Source organism: Neofelis nebulosa, chromosome 1 (genome assembly GCF_028018385.1).
Source record: "Neofelis nebulosa isolate mNeoNeb1 chromosome 1, mNeoNeb1.pri, whole genome shotgun sequence".
Classification (NCBI taxonomy): Eukaryota; Metazoa; Chordata; class Mammalia; order Carnivora; family Felidae; genus Neofelis; species Neofelis nebulosa.
The window spans coordinates 179812359-179832107 of record NC_080782.1 but is presented as its reverse complement, the minus strand read 5'-3'; the positions used below and the strand labels follow the sequence as shown (position 1 = coordinate 179832107).

The 19749-nt window shown below is 33.3% G+C and overlaps 1 protein-coding gene across 1 annotated transcript in view; it reads left to right on the top strand.

Annotated features, from left to right (window-relative positions):
• Positions 1 to 19749, top strand: part of GPC5 (glypican 5) — a 678338-nt gene that overhangs the window by 460536 nt on the left and 198053 nt on the right. The window contains exon 6 of the mRNA XM_058682009.1: positions 4871 to 4991. Within this exon, the coding sequence (XP_058537992.1) occupies positions 4871 to 4991 (121 nt within the window). The remainder of the gene's footprint in view (positions 1 to 4870; positions 4992 to 19749) is intronic.

Sequence of the window (19749 nt, the reverse complement as noted above, 5' to 3'; positions counted from 1 at the left end):
CAGGTCCCAAATCAAGAAACATATTACTAGAACTCCAGGGAGCCCCTTCAGCTTTCTAGACCGTATCTTCTAGAGTAGCAGTTACGGTGGTTTAGAACATTATTGACTCATTTTTAAACTTTTATAGATGGGGTAATAGAATATGTTCCATATCTTGCTTTTTTCATTCCACATTTAGCTTATATAAGATTTTGAGTATAGTTGTCACTCATTCATTCTCATTGCTGTATCATATATCATTATATAAATATATATATTTATATATTTATATTTATATATATTTATAAATATATATAAATATATATAAATATATAAATATATGACCATTTATTTTCCCATGTTAATGTTTATGAACATTGAGATTGTGTCCAGTTTGGGGCTATTTTGAGTAGTACTTCCCTGAGTGTTCTTATACCTGTCTTTTGGTAAACATTGTTGAGTATATCCCCTGGGCCACGGGATATGTTAGCTTTAAAATACATGTCAAGTAGTGGTTTACATTGGTTTATACTCTCACCCACCAGAAGAGGCTCCAGTTCCCCCTGGTATCATCTGTCTTTTTCATTTAAACCATTCTGGTATGTATGAACAGCTATTGCATTGTGGTTCTCCTTAACCTTACAAAAACAGAAAAGAAGAACTTATTTTTAAAACTTATATTTCACTTGAAGTATCTTAAATGGCCTGCTGCAGACTTTTTCTTTATTTAAATAATAAATAAGAATAGTGATCCTGAACTATTCTATAAGACACTAGTTTGGAATGAGATTCTTGATCGATTGTATTTGTGATAACATTTATCTCTGTTATCAACAGTGACGGTTAAGAATAAAAAATGAGATATTCTTCAGATTAAAGTAACATGACATTCCTACATCTTTTTTTAAATGTTTATTTTTGAGAGAGAGACAGAGCATAAGTGGGAGAGGGGCAGAGAGAGAGGGAGACACAGAATGTAAAACAAGCTCCAGGCTCCAAGCCATCAGTCCAGAGCCTGATGCAGGGCTCGAACCCACGAACCATAAACCAAGTAACAGTTTACAGTTGATCATTGAAGAATGTGGGGGTTATGAGCATAATCAAAAATCAACATATGACTTTTGACTTCCCCCAAACTACAAATAGCCTACTGTCGACCAGAAGCCTTACCAATAACGTAAGCAGTCAATTAACACATATTTTGTATATTATATGTATTACATACTAACTATACTTACAGTAAAGTAAGCTAGAGAAAAGAAAATAAAAATGTTATTAAGAAAATAATTAGGAAGCAAAAATATATTTATAATATTGTATTTATTGAAAAACAAAATTTATGTATTAGTGGACTGAGGGAAGTCCAAACGTGTGTTGTTCAAGAATTTACTGTATTTAAAATTAAGATACAAGACTAACTTTCCATTACTCACTTTGTGTTTCTAGAGAAATAGGAAAATATTAAAAAAAAATTTTTTTTTTAAATTTTTGAGAGAGAGAGAGACAGATACAGCATGAGCAGAGGAAAGGTAAAGAGAGAGAGGAGACAGAGATCCTGAAGCAGGCTCCAGGCTCCAAGCTGTTAACACAGAGCCCGATGCAGGGCTCGAACTCACAAACTGTGAGATCATGACCTGAGCCGAAGTCAGATGCTTAACTGTCTGAGCCAGCCAGGTGCCCCCAAACAGGAAAATCTTAGAGCACACTTGAAGTCTATTAGTTTCTTTTCACCCCACCAGCTGGTAATATACAACTGTTCTTTGGGATCTTTGAGGAAAATAGTACATTCTTTCCTAATTATAAATAGTAAAACTTTTGAAAATGCTGTAGTTACAGAAAAAAAAAAGAAAGGATTAAAACAAACAAACAAGCACTTTGCACCAAGCTAATTGTATCCCAATTTATCTTAGTTGATTTCAGGAGTTTTCATTAATAATTTTTGAGTGATTGTATTTTGGACCTCATGTTCCCTGGATTCAAACCCTTGCTGCGCACTTAAAATGTTGCCTTTGGGAAAGTTACTTAACCTATTCAGATCCTAGATCCTCAACCTATAGAGTAGGAATACTTACAGTATAAAAATTATATGATGTATTAATCTGGGTTCTCCAAGAAGCAGATGCCAAAAAGGGATTAAACACAAGAGGATTTATTAAGGGAAATACCTATCGGAGTAAATGGGGTGGACACTGAGTAAAGCTGGAAAAGCTGTTAGTCATGAAGCACGTATGACCCAGAGTGAAGGGGATGGTAAAAAGGTTGAGTGAAAGCATTCTACCATGTAATGCAGCCTAAGCAAGGTTAACAAGGGTTTCAGGGAATCCTGAGACAAGCTTGGTCACCAGAGGAGCCCTGTGTCTTCTAGTGATGGCCCTGCTTATTAGCTCTGCTGCACTCAGTCACTGGTTGGGGGCAGATGCAGAAATAGATTTCAGAGCAAAGCCCATGTACCTTTAAGCAATTAAACTTCCAGTACTTTGAGGTCTATAGGCACATTCTCATGACCACAACAAATGATTATCATGTGAATAAAGTGACAGACTACAAAGGAAGTATTTAAAAACAATGCCTGAATGATAAACATGAATTTGTCTATTTATGTGTTCATGTTACTCATTATTGTTAATAGTACATTAATAAAGGAGCCACATGTGCAATCTGCTTGAAATATTTTGAAGAAAAATATAATAGTGCTATAGAGGAGTTAAGAAAAGCTTAATAGTTATATTTTACTCAATTCCTCCTAAGTAAAAAATATTATTACACATTAATAGACTTGTGGGCTTGGTTTCCTTCTACCACTGGTTATTGGCACATATTGACAGTGTCTAATATATACTGGAATGCATAACTCTGTACCTTCTATTTCTGCCTGAAGAAGTGGGTTCAAGGTTGTTTTAAAATAAAAAACATTTATTAATATCATTATTTTTGTCATGTCCAATTGATATTATCAATATGAAAAAGTTCCATCATTTCTGTTTACATTTTTTTTTAAATTTTTTTTTAACGTTTATTTATTTTTGAGACAGAGAGGGACACAGAATGAACGGGGGAGGGGCAGAGAGAGAGGGAAACACAGAATCAGAAGCAGGCTCCAGGCTCTGAGCCATCAGCCCAGAGCCCGACGCGGGGCTCGAACCCGCGGACCGCAAGATTATGACCTGAACCGAAGTCGGACGCTTAACCGACTGAGCCACCCAGGCGCCCCTGTTTACATTTTTTTTAAAGTTTATTTATTTATTTTGAAAGAGAGAGCAAGAGCGAGCATGTGTACAGCAGGGTAGGGGCAGACAGGAAGAGAGACAGAATCCCAAGCAGGTTCTGCACCATCAATGCACACCATCTCCTGAGCAGAGATCAAGAGTCGGACACTCAACTGACTGTACCACCCAGGTGCCCCCCACAATTCCATCATTTAATTGGAAGGATCTAGTTAAGAACTGTTTGATCCACTTTTATGAACTGGTCATTGTGTATGCAAAATTTGGGGTGAAGCTGGATATTCCTTGAAAATTCTTTTGTGTCGCCATATTGTCAACAGTGGAATCTCCTTTCATCTTTTCAAAGAGATTCCATTGCTGTAGAAAATTACAGACGGTTCATATGGATAGTTGTGATAGTCTGCTCAAATAGAGGGAAGAAAAATTATATTAAACATATGAAAATGTTTGTTGAAAAGTCTCTGAGACCACTTTATTATGACTTTTATTTAAACAAACAAATTGCTCAGAGGAAAGTCTTAAGTGGAGAGAGTATGGAATGTTCAGGGTGTGACCTCCTATCTCCTACTTTTCCCCATTTGTGCTCTTTGCAAATAGAAACCTAGTTATTCTTCCCTGTGTGTGTCATTCATATGCCTTTGCCATTTCTCCTGCTGGGATGTCATCCTTTGCTCTGGAGTTTGCGTTAACTACGTCATCTAGGACCTATTCTTTCCGTAATACTTCAAGGGCTAACACAAGCTCTAACTTCTTTAGTGTTTCCCCAAGTGTCTTAGTCAAGATGGACTTCTCTGAATGCTCAGTGTTTACTACCTGTGTTATTCCTACCTCTCACTTGACATACACAGTTCCTTCTAGCTATCCCCATAGCATGCTAAACCTCTCCTTCATTCCTAGGATCGTGACTGATGAATCTAAACAAGTGTATGCTTACTAAGTTGATACTGTGTGATTATCATTTTGGGAAGATAGTAATTTGCAATGACTTTAACCACCTATACAATCACCCCATTACATACAACACAATTTACTAGACCCTTGTTTAGGTATACGTTGGTGAAAGCTGATTGTGTTTTGTCTACTTGCAAAATATTTTGTCAGTTTAGTTGTTTATAATGTTTGTAATTTTGACTTGTGTGGTTAAAATATATGTATATGTGTTTTATATAAATATATTTGTATATGAATACATATTTAATGTAAATACATATTTATATATACATATATATGTTTTATGTAAATACATATTTAATTACATTTAATTATATATATAATTTCCTGATCCAATATGTAAAAGATACTGTTGGGACTCATTTGCATATTATATAAAATGAAGTAAGTTGACTCAGATAATATGGATGCAGACATATGTGTCATTCAGCAAGACTTGGTAACAAAGTGAAATGTGTATTAGCTTTCTTTAGTATATTGATAAGTGATGTTAAAACACAATCTTTGGTTGGGTCTCTTGAAAGAAAAAACATTAGAGTAGTCTATATTTACATGCTAAGCATTTACCAAAAAAAATACTGTAGCTGTGCCAGGGTATATTGTCATGTACCCTTAAAGGAACAATATTCTGAACTCAAACATGGTCAAATAGTTATGGCAGATCATATTGTGACCAGGTTACTAACTCATATATCTTCCACTTTTCATTTTGTTAGCTATACTCAGCGTGTGGTTGGAAATGGAATCAAAGCCCAATCTGGAAATCCCGAAGTCAAAGTCAGAGGAACTGATCCTGTGATAAATCAAATTATTGATAAACTAAAGCACGTTATTCAGGTAAGTGACCGAAACTCTATTTATTGGTATAATCAATAGTAAATAATAAGTGGTCACTTTCCATTACATGTGATAAATCTGTTAATCCTAATAGTCTTATCTATGAGTGAGTATTGGAATAAATTATTTGTATCTAGAGTTTTAGAAATATTCGAGCAATTTTCATACAGAATCAATGTACAGTAGTATTTCAATGGAGGGCAGTCTGTATCTGTGAAAAGGAGACATAGCCTCAGCATTTTAATATGTGATGAAAATCTCAGGACAAGCTTCATCCCAGTGAATAAGCTTTAGACATGGAGTCTACTGTGATAATTAGAGGAAACAAAGAACAAGTAAGTCATTTGCAGGCAACTCTCTGAGACTTGCTGTGAAGATTTTTGTTCCATTTTCTATAAAAGTTATCATAAATGAATAATATGCATTTTTTGTATTTATTTTCTGTATCACGTTTTACATGTTACCTTATAATCTACTTTATAATCTGGTTGTTTATGAAATACTTCTGTTTTATCTTTAACAATATGTCATCAAGTGAGTATATACTGCTGTTTTTAACATATAGCATATGAAGCATGAGAATTTCTATCAAAAGAACACTTCACTGAACTAATCTTTTAGTTAGAATCAAATATTATGTTACATGCTGTGAAGGCCACCCTCCATTCTTCATTTGTTGGAGTTTGGGGTAAGAAGGACTATTTTCTAGTTATTAGTCTTTTTATAACAATCTGTACATATATTTTCATTTTTCCTAAGTAGAACCTTGGATGGATAGTTGATTCTTATTTCTAATAACTAACATAACAAACTTAAAGTACTGACTCTATTAATATTCAAATATTCTAGAGTCACTGGTATGCTTTTCATAGTTGCTCTGCAAAACCCAAGTTTATGTAGGGTCTGTTCTTAGGATTCCATTTTTATCAAAGTCTGTATCTTCATCAAAGGAAATTCAAGGAGGATATCAGGGTCTGTGTCCAACATTTATCCCGTCCAGGAGGCAATAATGGTATTTTGCTTATTCTATGACTGGTGCGTTGGGGAAACAGAGCTCTCAGCCTGGATGGCAGAACTGAAAGTTAAGTTCCATTGAGAAAAGTGTAAGAGAAAAGTGGTGTCACATCTACTAGTGAGTTAAACCTCACAGCCTTCCCTCAGAGAGACACTTTCCAGATAAAGTAAGTCCTTTATGCTGTTATTATGCCAAGTGTTCAGACATTTCTTGGACCTCAGTGGTCGTGGGATTGTGTCAGGAGCTAAAGTGACACTGAAGGAGGTATTGTAGTGAGCAGTATGAACTAGACCATAGCCTGAGGCAGAATGGCTGAGATCAAGATGGACAAACCCTGTTGTCCTCAGAAGCAGTGATATTAAGCCCAATAGTAAATGTCCTCAGGCATTCAAAAGGAGGAATTTTTGGAAGCTTGATTTTTCATAAAAAAAAACAAAGAAGACCTCCAGGTGAAATTAGTCCTGACTCAGTGAGAACCAAATGGGGATTCAGGAAAATTTAGGGTATTATTTTAATTCTTGAATTTCCAGTGGCTCCGTAAACAATTTATTGGGAACTCGACACATAATTGTTGAGGTTTCCCAGGAAAGAGACGCTGGGACAGAGATATCTGTGCAGGAGATTTCTGGCAGCGTGACGTTATAATCAGTAAAAAGACCGGAAGAAGTGGTGCCTTAAAGAGAGAGCAGTTGAACTTTATTGTGGTTGTAATGGAAGCCTCATTTGAATCCAGTAGGAATTCTGGAGGCTTTCAGCCTTTCAGTTTGGCCTGCGTTGGATGAGGAATTGGATCATTGGACCAGTAATTGGATGAAGGCTGCGAGGGTGGAGGTGGGTGGTATGTTAACTCAGCTCTGGATCACGAGCAGCCAACAATATAACCTGTGGCTGAAGGAACGAATGCCTTGGTCTAGCCAGCACTTCCTAGCATCATGAACCGTAATAAGGTGTGCAGATCTAGATTATTCAGAAATTCGAGTGTTCACTGGTCATAAAATCAAAAGAGCTTTAAGATGAGTTGGTTTCTCTCCTTGGGATATGGCAAAATTTTAGCGGGGTAAGCAAAGTGGGGTAAGCAGTCTCCAGAGAGTGTACAGGCTACGCCACTGGGGGGCAGGAAGGAAAAATAAAACTTCAGTGTATATTTATTCTGTCTCATTATGTTAATTTATTTGGTTGTAGGAAGGTGGGTAACATATGTAAGAGGGCAATGGCACATGGCTATAGTGTAGAAGTATGTAGATATATATGTCAAGTAGGTGTGCATTCAATACATACATGATGAAAACCTGTTATAAGTAAAAGGGATGGAGCGGCTATATAGGAAAGAGTATACAGATATAAGTAACCATATTCTCGAGGAAATAAGTAGATATTCAAAATATAAAGGTTTATAAAACCTCTTAGGAAACCAGTTCACGGATATGTTGTCCATTCAGCCTAACATCACCATCTTCTTGTTTCATAGGTTTAAAGCCATATCCTTTTCAAGATGGCAGAGGGAAATAATCCCACTTTTTTTTTTATCTCCTGTGTTAAATTGAGTCCCATTCTTTCCATCTTTACATTTGTGAAGATCTCCAGTTATTCGTACTTAAGTTTTGTTCTAGAACTACAAGAGAATATCATATAAAATGCTATTTTTGAGGTCTGTCTTTTTAAAGTCTACTAGGATGATGATTGAAATTTAGATTTTTATTGAAGATAGCAGAAAGTCATATTTTGTACAGGTGGCATGAAAATATTCACACTTAATGTCTTAGAACACATTCTTTCCTAAGGCAGCTCTCCTGGAGATGAAGGAACATTTTTGTTTTCGCTAGACTTATGACTATTGATAATATGTGTGTGCCCTGGCAAGTATCAAGGGACAGTTATAAAGACCTGACAAAGTGTCAGGTCTGAAGAGTTTCAGAACATTGTCTTCTATAAGTGATAACGTCTTAATTTTGGAATAGTGTGAGACAAAGGGAGGAAGTAGAAGTAGGAATATATTTCAAAATCTAATCTATGGATTTAGATCATCATTTATTTCTGTTTGGCTAGAACTCAATCTATTTGTTATTGCGATGGATATTAAGTGCATTTAACAGTTAAAATGACATCTCTCATCATATGGATAAGTAAATGTTCCTCTTGCCCTTGTCCTTCTATGCAGATATGTGGAAATAAACCAACCATATTTATTAGTAAATTGGCTCCATACAATTAGCCTCCAAATACCTTTCTTTTGGCCTGTCATTGAACTGTACCGCCTTTCCTACCCTGTAACCTCTATAATTAGAGTCACTAACTAGACAAGTGGGTAGGAATTTTACTTTAAGAAATGGTACTTTTTAAACGTCTTAATAGCAAGTACAATAACTATAGCTGACAAATGTTATAAAGAAAACAAAACAGGATGAGTTAGGAAAAGGTACTTAAGAAGCATGTGTTTTTGGAGGCCATTAAATGGAGGATATTTGGGTTGGTGTTAAGGAAAAGAAAAGAATCAGGAAAATCTGAGGAACTGTGTTTGGTGCAAAAGGAATAGCACATACAAAGGACCTGTGGCAGAAATAGGTTTATTGTATTCAAAGAACAAACAGAAGCCCATGTGGCCAGAACAGAGTGAGTGAACGGGTAAGAGAGAGAGATTCTGAATTAAGATTTGATAGTTCCAGCAGGGAGTTCAGATTTTATCCTAAGTGGGATGGGAAGCCAAAGACTGTAGGCAGAGGATGATATAATATAATTAATGTTTTATAAGGGTAGTTTTGGCTTCACTTTGGAAATGGACCAAAAGTAGAAGAAGAACAAACATAGAGGAAGAAAGTAACAAAACAAAAGATTGTGGTGATTGGGACTAGAATAGGAAGAATGGCTAATATGAGAAGCAGGGAGATTTAGATACATAGGAGAAGGAGAGTTACTCAGGATTTGTTGATGGATTGGAAATGGGATTGAGAGGGAGAGAGCAAGGATGAAAACTATGTTGGGTGGGATGATAGTGTCATTAAGTGAAACAAGGAATTCTGGAAGTGGAACAATCTGGGGTTTAGTTGTTGGAGTTAATTGGAAGTTATGGCTCTGTTACATTTGAAATACATCAGACTCTCAAGGGGAACATCCAGGATTCAGTGGCAACCACACAGCAAGAGGTGCCCGTTGGGACATCAGCGTTAGATAATATGTAAGTCGTGGGACCGCGAGGTGGCCACCTTCTTGTTAGAGAATAAATTCTCAACAAAAACTGTTAGAGGATAGTATAAAATAGCAGAATCATATGAGAGATGTATATTCTGAAAGTCTAGGAAAGGAGAAAGCATTTATTAAATGTATGTGATACCACGTAGATAGAGAGTTGATCTAGGACAGACAAGGTATTTAGTAACATTAACTTTTCTTTCACTGAAGGATAATTAATGTCCATTATAAGAAATTGAAATGGGTTATTTTAGAAAATTTTCAAAACGAGTGGAAAATAAACAACTTATAACATACTTGTAAAACAATAAGCAGGATCAGGAAATAAGCAAGCCTTCTAGGCTCTTGCTAGACTTAATTATACATACAATTAGATCAATACTTTTACATTTTTAGTATAACCGAATGAGATTCAAGAGTACATTTATTTGGTTTTGTATCACAAAGTACTCACCTAATAACACGTAACGTATTTGTTTCCATAAAATAAAATGCTCTGCAATGTGGTTGCTGGTGCCTGTATAATATTCTATCATATGGAAGGACTATAATTTTATTTAATCTAAAACTGAAGTTGGATATTTAGGTTGTTACCAATTTTTCACCGTAATAAATACTGCTAATAGGAATGTTCCAGATGTAAATTGTTTTATAACTGTTTCCCCTTGTGATATATTTCTAGATGCTATAACCAAGAATCTATTCATTCATAATTTTAAGTATTTTAATAAATATTGCTAAATTTTTATTCAGGAAAATTGTAAGAATTTATACATGAAGTGAAGCACAGGATATATGTCAACTTTCTCAGCATGTTGAAGGTATAATTGGGAATTTGGCAGTGATTACACATGGGTGGTAGGAAAATCACATGGAGTTCTAGAGACCAAAGTAGCAATCCTTTAGAAATGTTGGCTTGAACTGGTGTCACCTGTGGGTACTCCAAGTATGGCCAAAATAAATATTTTAACTAGAAAATAGTTTAGAGGCACCTGGATAGCTCAGTTAAGCATCCAGTTTGGCTCAGGTCATGATCTCACGGTTTGTGGGTTTGAGCCCATGTCCTGCTCTGTGCTGACAGCTCAGAGCCTGGAGCCTGTCTCACATTCTGTGTCTCCCTCTCTCTCTGCTCCTCCCCCATTCATGCCCTGTCTCTTTCTCTCTCTCTCAAAAATAAATAACATTAAAAATTTTTTAGAAAATAGTTTATAAAAAGTTTCAAGGCTTCCTAGAGAAAGATCCTAGCAGACACAACTTTAATTTTATTTTGTTTAGGACAAGCCCTCTATTTTTAAAACCTAGAAGACAAAAAATAAGTTGCTCACAAGATCTGATATACATGGAGACTTACAGATTGTAGGTTGGACCTCAGGGATCTCAGACACTTCAAAGTCCCCTCCTCCTCTGTAAATCCTTCTGAATTGGGAACAAGAACCTTGGAGAAAAGAGGACAATCATGCCTGGCCTTCTGCCAACTGTGATTCTGACCCCTTCCTTTCTCTGGAGAAGCCATTGTGCTAACATGCTTCCCAGGGGTTTCCTACATTTTAAAGCCTGTGCTGCTTGAGGTAGACAAGCTTATACCTTTGAAAATTACCTGTGATGAGTATGGTGAGGAATTTTATAAAAGGAGAAGTTCTAAAGGGTTAACATGAACTTTCTTAGATGCTTGCATCAGACGAAATTGCCCTTTGATAATAGATTGTAAACAATACTTGATTCCTCTTATCGTGGCTGAGGAAATGTATGAAAAATTTATTTCAGATTTCTTCTCTTAACAAATTTATTTTAAAACTTCTTGTTGTTCATATTGACTAAGCTTGTTTAGGGCAGAGTTGTCAGCCAAAAAATCACAGTTTTGCAGCAATTTATCTTTAAATATTAAATAATATCTATCATTTTTCCAAAAAAGAAAAAAAAGTGATGTCAGCAGTTAAAAACCTAACTGTTGAGCATGGTTAGTTATAAACGATAATGACCCATAGCTTAGAAATTACTTTACCTACTTTCAATGTGAAACATAAAAAGTAATATAACAATAATTTTCTATAATTCTTTTATTGCAAAACCAATAAATGCTATAGTGTTGTTAAAAGTAGTGGATTTAAGTAACATTTTACTTCTTCAAACCTCCTAATTCCAATACATAAGAGAATATTATCAGTTTCTATTAAATATTCATTTTTATAGAGAGACTAAAACTTCCTTGGAAATATGTCTTCATGTGTAAAATAAATTTGATTTTTAAATGTGAGAAAAAGCAATAATCATAACCATTTGCTTAAAACTACAAAATATATAGACATTTTATAATATGTTTTTCAATACTCATAGCATACTGGGTTCAAGCAGAGATGAAGTCTTTTTTATTTCATGTAGGAAAAGACTGTGCTAAATTGCCTTTTTTTCTTTTTTCCCATTCTGTTCCTAGAATACCAATATGATAAATGGTAACTTTAGAGCTGTAATAGAGTGAGAAATTCTAACTTAAAACTTAGTGGAAGTTATGAGGTTAGTGTTTATATATACAAAAAATATATACGAGATTTTTAAAAACATTAATATGTCGAAGTTTCTGAATTCTGAAAACTGCCTAAGGTTTTTTCATTAAAACACTCACTCTAATACACATTTTAGAAACTTATTCTTACTGATAATAGCTTATAATAGTGATGCAGAACCAGTTAATCACCACTGACTGGTCAGTGGTATCAGGTGATTCTGTGAATTTCTTTCACTTCTACAAACTTCTTTCCTTGCTCTGAGAATTCACCACAGCACTTTGACTTATCTGTATTACACACCAGTGTCAGGCTTAATCATACTGATATTCCAGAAAGATAGACACCTTTTTATTTTACTTAGCTGTGCAGTAGTAACCAAAACACATTTAGTTATCTTTTGGTTCAGATGAAAGTATTTGAAATGTACTCAATAACTTGGAATGGTCATCTAATTTAGCAATTAGCTGGTCTGAATAAATTCAATGGAAGGTTGCTTTTCTAGAGTGTGTGGTATAATGCGCTAACTTTACTATTCGCCATTTCATTAAAAAAAATCAACTGTCAGCATAAAACCAACCATTTCAATTAGTGTACAATCAACTGGAAATGAAAGGATTTGGGTTGGCCATTGATTTTTTTTTTTTTTTTACTTAAAGTGTATGTAATAGTTTTATGTTGGATAAAATTTTACTTTATATTTGCTTGGATGCTGCTGATTCAATACATAAGAGAATATGTATTGGATATTATTATTACCTATTAAAATTTGAGCCATTTATCTACCAGGTTTTCCATTTCTCAAACATATTGCGAGAATTTTGAACACTAGAACTTTTGTACTTTATATTTTGGTGATTAGCTAAAACTAGAACCATTTATAGGCTAAGATCTTTAATCTTTCTGTTTGAAATATAACATGAAATATAATTTCACAAAATGAGATTCCAAATTTAACCATCTCCCATAAAAATTTATATTTATTGCAAAAATTGAAATTACCAGAATTTGAATTTTTTCAGGAACTACAAAATGTCAAAGAACCAAAATAATAATAATAATAATAATAATAATAATAATAAAAATAATAATAAATAAATAAATAAATAGCAAAGTCCCTTTTATTTCAATAAAATTCACTGGCCACAATATTACAGTATGCTAAAGAGCATGACTTTTGAGTTGCCACAAGGCATATGACTAGATTCCAGCTCTTGTAGATACTAGCTGTATGTCTATAGTCACCTTAATTAACATATTTTGTTATATAATCAAAAAAATAAAAAAAATCACAAGTGTGGTAGGATGTAGAGAAAGTGAAACTCAAACACCACTGGTCAAATGTAAAATCATGCAACTACTTTGAGAATTAGATAGTTCTATTAAAGGTTAAACATAGAGTTACCATATGAGCCAGAAATATTACTCTTAGCTGTATACCTAAGAGGAAAGAAAACATGTGTTTACACAAAAACCTGTACATGAATGTTGATAGCAGTGTACATAATATACATAATATATCATAATATACAGAATATATGATATATATGATATATATGATATATGATATATATATACATATATACATAATATACAGAATATATGATATATATGATATTAATAGATGATATATATGATATATATATGATATATGATATATCTGTATATATATATATACAGATATATGTATATCATAATATACAGAAAGTGGAAACAATTCAAATGTTCATCAACTGATGAATGGATAAATAGAATATTATATATCTATAAAATGAAACTTTGTTCCGCAGTTAAAAGGGATTACTATGAATAAATGCTACAACATAGAAGAACCTTGAAAACATGATAAGTAAAAGAAGACAGTCACAAAAGATCACATATTGTATGAATCCATTTACATAATAAATATTAATAAGTATATTCAATATTTTGACATCAATTTTCATTTCTATATAGAACATTATTTTATACTGGCAATAATTGTATAGTATACTGAAGGCTTATCCTACGTAATCCTAACAGTTTTGCAAATACTGTGCTAAATAAAATACGTAATTCCTTTTTAATTTTAATATCTGAATGTCTGTAAAGTTTTATCAATTTTCCTCTTTTACTTCCTGATCCACTCAGTCTGATTGCTGCCTCCATCACTCCACTGAAATTCTCTTGCTAAGGTCACTGATTATCTTTTGTTGTTGTTGTTCAGAATCTAATAGCCTTTTATAGGTTGTTATCTCTCTTGAACATTTAATATCACTTATCTGTGCTATTGACTATATTTTCTTTGTTCTCACTCCTTTGATTTCCTTTCAAGCTTTCTGATCACTCTATCCCAGAATCTTTGTGCCTTTCTTTAATTTCTTTAAATTGAATTCAATGGAAGGGTTTTATAGATAAAGTTAAGGAAATATAAAAAAAAAAATAACACACAAAAGAGAAGGAAATAGAAAAATGATGAGAATGACATTAGAATTTCACTCCAGAAGATCCAAGTAATAAGAATTTCAGAGAAAATAACCAAACTAATAGAAGAAATTTATCAAATACCATTTTTTTTTCAAAAGTAAGGAATCATGACTCCAAATGGAACCCACCAAGGATCCATCACAATCAATGAAACATACACCACACACAAATAATTGTGAAACTTCTGAATATTGAAGAGAAGATATCAAAATCTTCCAGTAAAAGAAATAAATATATGTGTGTGTGTGTGTGTGTGTGTATACATATATGTATATATATATTTATATATGTGTGTGTAATGCATACAAAGATAGGGTTAGATTTATAGTTGCTTCTCAACAGGAATCCTAGACAAAAATGAAAAAGCAATACTTTCTAATTAAAAAGCAACTGATTTCGGACCTGAAATTCTATACCCAGCTAAACTAGCAGTCAACCATGAAGATAAAAAGATTTTCAGATAGGTAAGGATGCACATTTACATATTTTATTATGCTTTTTGTAGAAAGCTCTAGGCAATGGGAGTAATTAAAAAAAAAAGAATATATGGGGTTTAGGAAACTAAACATCAGATTGAAAACATCAGAACAGGGGAAAAGGTGGCTATGGAAGGGAATTTTATAAGCTAAAAAGGAAAAAAATAGTAACTTTTAAAGTGATATGTTGGGGTCACCTGGGTGGCTCAGTCGGTTGTGTCCAACTTTGGCTCAGGTCATGATCTCGTGGTTTGTGAGTTCGAGCTGCATGTCGGGCTCTGTGCTGACAGCTCAGAGCCTGGAGTCTGCTTCAGATTCTGTGTCTCCTTCTCTCTCTGCCCCTCCCCAACTTGTGCTCTGTCTCTCTCTGTCTACCAAAAATAAATAAATGTAAAAAGGTGAGATGTTGGAATGTATGGAAAAGATATTACTAAGTGTTTGACAGATCTGCTAAAGCATTTGAGAAAAAAACAGGGTAGATACATAGAAAGATGTGATAGATTCAAGGCAATTGATAGATACCATGACAATTATAGATTATAGGGGAAAAATTTTACAGAAAAAATATAATCATAATAAGATATTGCTCCGAAGTAAATAGTAGATTTGTAGATACAACTATTACATTAATAAAAACCTTGCTAAAACTATATTAGTTGGATGGGAAAAAGAAGTGGGGAGTTGGTGGTATAACATAGAAAATCGATAAATATTGCCAAGAATTGACATTCAAGAAACAGAAAAACTGCCTATTTACTACAAGTTATGTAGATATGTAAGGTTAATACCAGAAAAATCCATCAGGTTGATTACTACTGCTTACAGGAGCAGGAAACATGGCATATAAAGTGCTTGGGCTTAGGAATGCTATTTTTTCTTAACATAGACCTTTTGGTACTACTCAGTCTTCTATTAGATATGTTTATTACTCTGATAAATATAAACATGATTTTTCAAATGAAAGAGAAACCCTACATCAGAATTTATATGGACCTGCTTGATCTCATCTTCCATGTCTCAAGCCTCATTAGCTAGTTACTCCCCTTTTCTACACAAACCTGACATCTAATCTCCCCACAGATGTACTCCTTAATGTTTCAGTTTTTTTCAACTGTTACTTCTAGGTGTTTCATCCTCTCTTAAAAACAAGAGAAAACAAAACAAATTGTTGTAGTTTTTAATTGCAACAAAACAGTTGTACCTATTTTTTTCTTTGTAACTCCTGGTTATCCATCATGTGTCAGTTTTTTTCTGACAAAGAACCTGTGTGCTCCTGTGTTCTCCTTGGCACTCTCTGACTTACGAGAATACTTGCTTAGAAAAGAAAAATCAAGGAATTAAAAAACTGGGGTATTGGATGGTATTGACTGTGGCCTCTTTCTCTGTATCCAAATATCTTGGTTAGTTTGCTATTTTTTATTATTTCTGACCCTAACCTTTGTCTTCCTATTCTGACTCTAGTGTTTTGGGCTTATCACACAAACATTGCTAATTTTTTAGCTTAAACTAGGCTGATCTTCGTGCTGGTAAAATGAGAAACCTTTCCTCTACCTTTTCTGCATGTTAATTCAAGTACATAGTTCAAACACCCTCACTGAACTCTGAATTCCTAGGGTCATAATAGTTTATAAGGCTTCCCAAACAGCCCAGATTTTCTCCTCTTATTATTCACAGTTTTCTGGGCCATGTACAGTCCTCTCCTGGCAATGGCCAGAAATTGACTCCAAATACCCCAAAGTTTAGCATGCAGAAAATAATTCACCTGATTTTCTGAAGCACTCTTTGGCCATGCATAAATTTTAACTGGCTTATGTGTACTCTCAGCTTTCTGCAGGTATGTTAAGAGTCTGTAGTGGCAGACTCCATAACTGTACTCTGTAATTACTTAACTATCATTTTATGAATGTGGTTTGAAGATGTAATCCGTCAGTGCAGAGGAGTTTCAGGATATATTTCTTGTAGTTCAGAAGCACTTAACCAGATGGCCCCCTATAGTTTTGGAGCAGTTAATGCACCTTGAAAGTAGGCTGACAGTAGCAGAATATGGTCATGGGGGATTGACGGGAAAGTCTCTTAGGCACAGGATATTGCAGTAGTGAAATAAATACTCCAAAGAGATTTATTAACAACCAAACTAAGTAAAAGTCCTATTTGTAAAATTAAAATATGAATTATAATAACCTTAAGAACTATGATAACTCTTATGAATATAAGTTCTGCATTTATTATGTATTTCACATTGCTATAATGGAAGCTTAATCAGTTTCATTAGAAATAAAACAAATCATGAGTTTTATAGGAATGAGTGTGAATAGGCATTTATATACCTTTTACAAGTCAGGTCAGTTACTCTTTCTGAAAATGATCATTTTGAAATTTTATATTTGGAAATATATTATCAAACAAGGCCTGAAACTCATTAAACAGATGGTGAAATCTAATTTAAGTTCCTTTAACATTGCTTTTCTTTCTATCTTATAAAAGCAAATGAGCTTGTCGTCTGTTAATTATAAAAGTCAAATCTGAATCTATTAGATATATATGTAACAAAACAAGATAGTTGCTAAATTTACTCGATCCTAGTGGCTTTCTATTGTACACATTCATTTTTAAGTTAATGATAAGAAGATCTTTTCAAGGTTTTTGTAAAAGAATCACATTATCAGAAAAGTTTACATTTCTAGAAAATAAATATGTTCTTAAGGCCCTTAATAAAGCTTGAAGACCTAATTTTTAGAAATTTTTAAATATTTGATTTGCACCTATTAAAATGTATAGAGTTTAAATTTCATAATTCTGCATCTTAGAAAATGTGGAAACATGCCTCAAGCCTATCAAAGTGAGTTATTTATATACCTAAATTCTGATGTAAGCAACAATATTGTGTTTTTTATTTTAATTGATAAATATTGAGTAGCAAAATTATCATATTTCATCCAAGGACACAGTAGTCTTATTACAAAACTCATTTTCCATGTCTGTTTCACAAATATACTCATAACTAGAGTATTTGTCATGTTTCTATGCTAATTAATTCAAGTGTCATGTTTCACCCATTCTTAAAATACCTTTTTATCTGACACTTTAAAATGTATTGCAAACCTATAAATGCATTTCTTGGGTTTGTAATAACAAAAATATTGAGAATATTATCCATTTAAAACAACCCTTTATGTAGATCATCATTTATGATGCCTTTGACTATAATCTCCATCATGTCATGGGATATACCTGTTATTTTCTCATTGTGACTAGCAGAGTGCAGGGAAAGATAAGAAACGTTTAATATATATCTACTGAATAAATAAATGAAATTTATAATTAAGTCGATCACTATGTGTAAAATTTAAATGGAACAGGAAAATGCATCTTCCTAATTATCAAGTTTTAATAGAGACTATTTAAAATCAATCTAATTACAAATACTATGCTTTCAATCTTAAATTATAACTTTAAAATTCTTCTTCTATTTTATTCATCCATATATTCATTCATTCACTGAACAAACACCAATTTCCTCACTAGGTTCCAGGTATGTTAATAATACAGGGAGTAAAAAATATGATTAAATGAGGGCATTGATGAGAGTGAATATATTATAGAAACAATACCTATAACAATTATGATGTGGTATGCTTCTGAGTAAGTAGGTGAGAGAAAGCTGACAGAAGACTGATACTATCTCTTTACTTTATTCAACTAATGTTATTGAAGTTTTATTATGGATCAGGAAATTTCCGAAATAGTAGGTTCACAAAATTGAGTAAGACCACATTTGCTTATAGTAAAACATTTATTTCCATAATAAAAAAGATAAAGGGATTCACTGTAGATTTTATACTAAGATTTCTGATCTAGCTTCGCAGAATTAGTCACAATTTTAAGAACCTAGAAGGCATTTAATTGAGAGTGAATATAAAGCAAATTACCAGAGGACATTTAATGAAATACTGTGGTACAACTTTCTTCAATTAGAACATAGTTCTAGTTTATTTTAAAGATATTATAACTTGCACATAGTGGATGTAATGACTGAATAACAGAAATGCTCAACAACACCTTCGTAGCAGTTAGGCTATTGTCACAATAATTTTGTGTTATGAAACCATGCAAAATTTACTGAGATATACCAATAAGCATTTTTTTTTTCTTGTTCATGCACCTGTGGTCAGCTACAAGTCACCTGATACAGGCCATGCTTGGTTGGGATTTGCTTAAAGTCCAGATCTGATGTACATGTTGGTCATCCTGCTGAGATCACAGAACCGAAAGCATGTTGTTATGGTAGAAGTCAAAAGCACAAGCCCATCTGTGCAAAAACATGCCACCTTTTTCTGTGTTTGTTCCTCTAAGATATCCGTTTGGCCAAAGCAAAGTCAGACAGGAAATACTAAAGCCAAGCAATGGAAACGTATATCCTCCTCCAGGGATACAGATGGGGAGAGAGTAAACAATTGCTCAAAAATGATCTTATCTACCAAAATCTTCTTGAAGAGTTAAAAATAATAATATCATGACATTGTTTTCATTTGTGTGAATAAGGCTTTGCATAAGCACAGTGCAATATAAAAATACTATTTAAACTCTTCCTCTATATTCATAACATTGCTACATATTTTCCACTTTGAGTATATTTTTATAAGCCTTCTTTGCACCAATCTGAAAACTTTGTATTTCAATTTGATCAGGAAAGGCACATCAACTTAAATCATCATATAAAATATTTCTCCGTATTTTGAATGTTTTGTGCTATTGTTAATGTTTTGTAGAGAAAACTTGAACTGATAGAATTTATTGCTAAGTTAGATACTGATTTATTTTGATGAACTACAAAAATCAGAATAAATTTCTAACAGAGAAATTACACTTGAAATACTAGTCTTAGCTCCAAAGGAGATTGGATTTTTATGTTAAACATTTGGATTGTAATTGTTTTGTTGGGATTGGTTTATTAAAGTATAATTAGTAACATTATCAGCAGAAAAACATGCTGTGCTATAATTAAATCATTTAACTAATCATTTCTTGATGACTTAATATTCTAGATTTCTCAATTCATTCAAGTAGATAAGAGTTCTCTGTAAATGCAATTTATTATCGATAGTTTGCTTTTC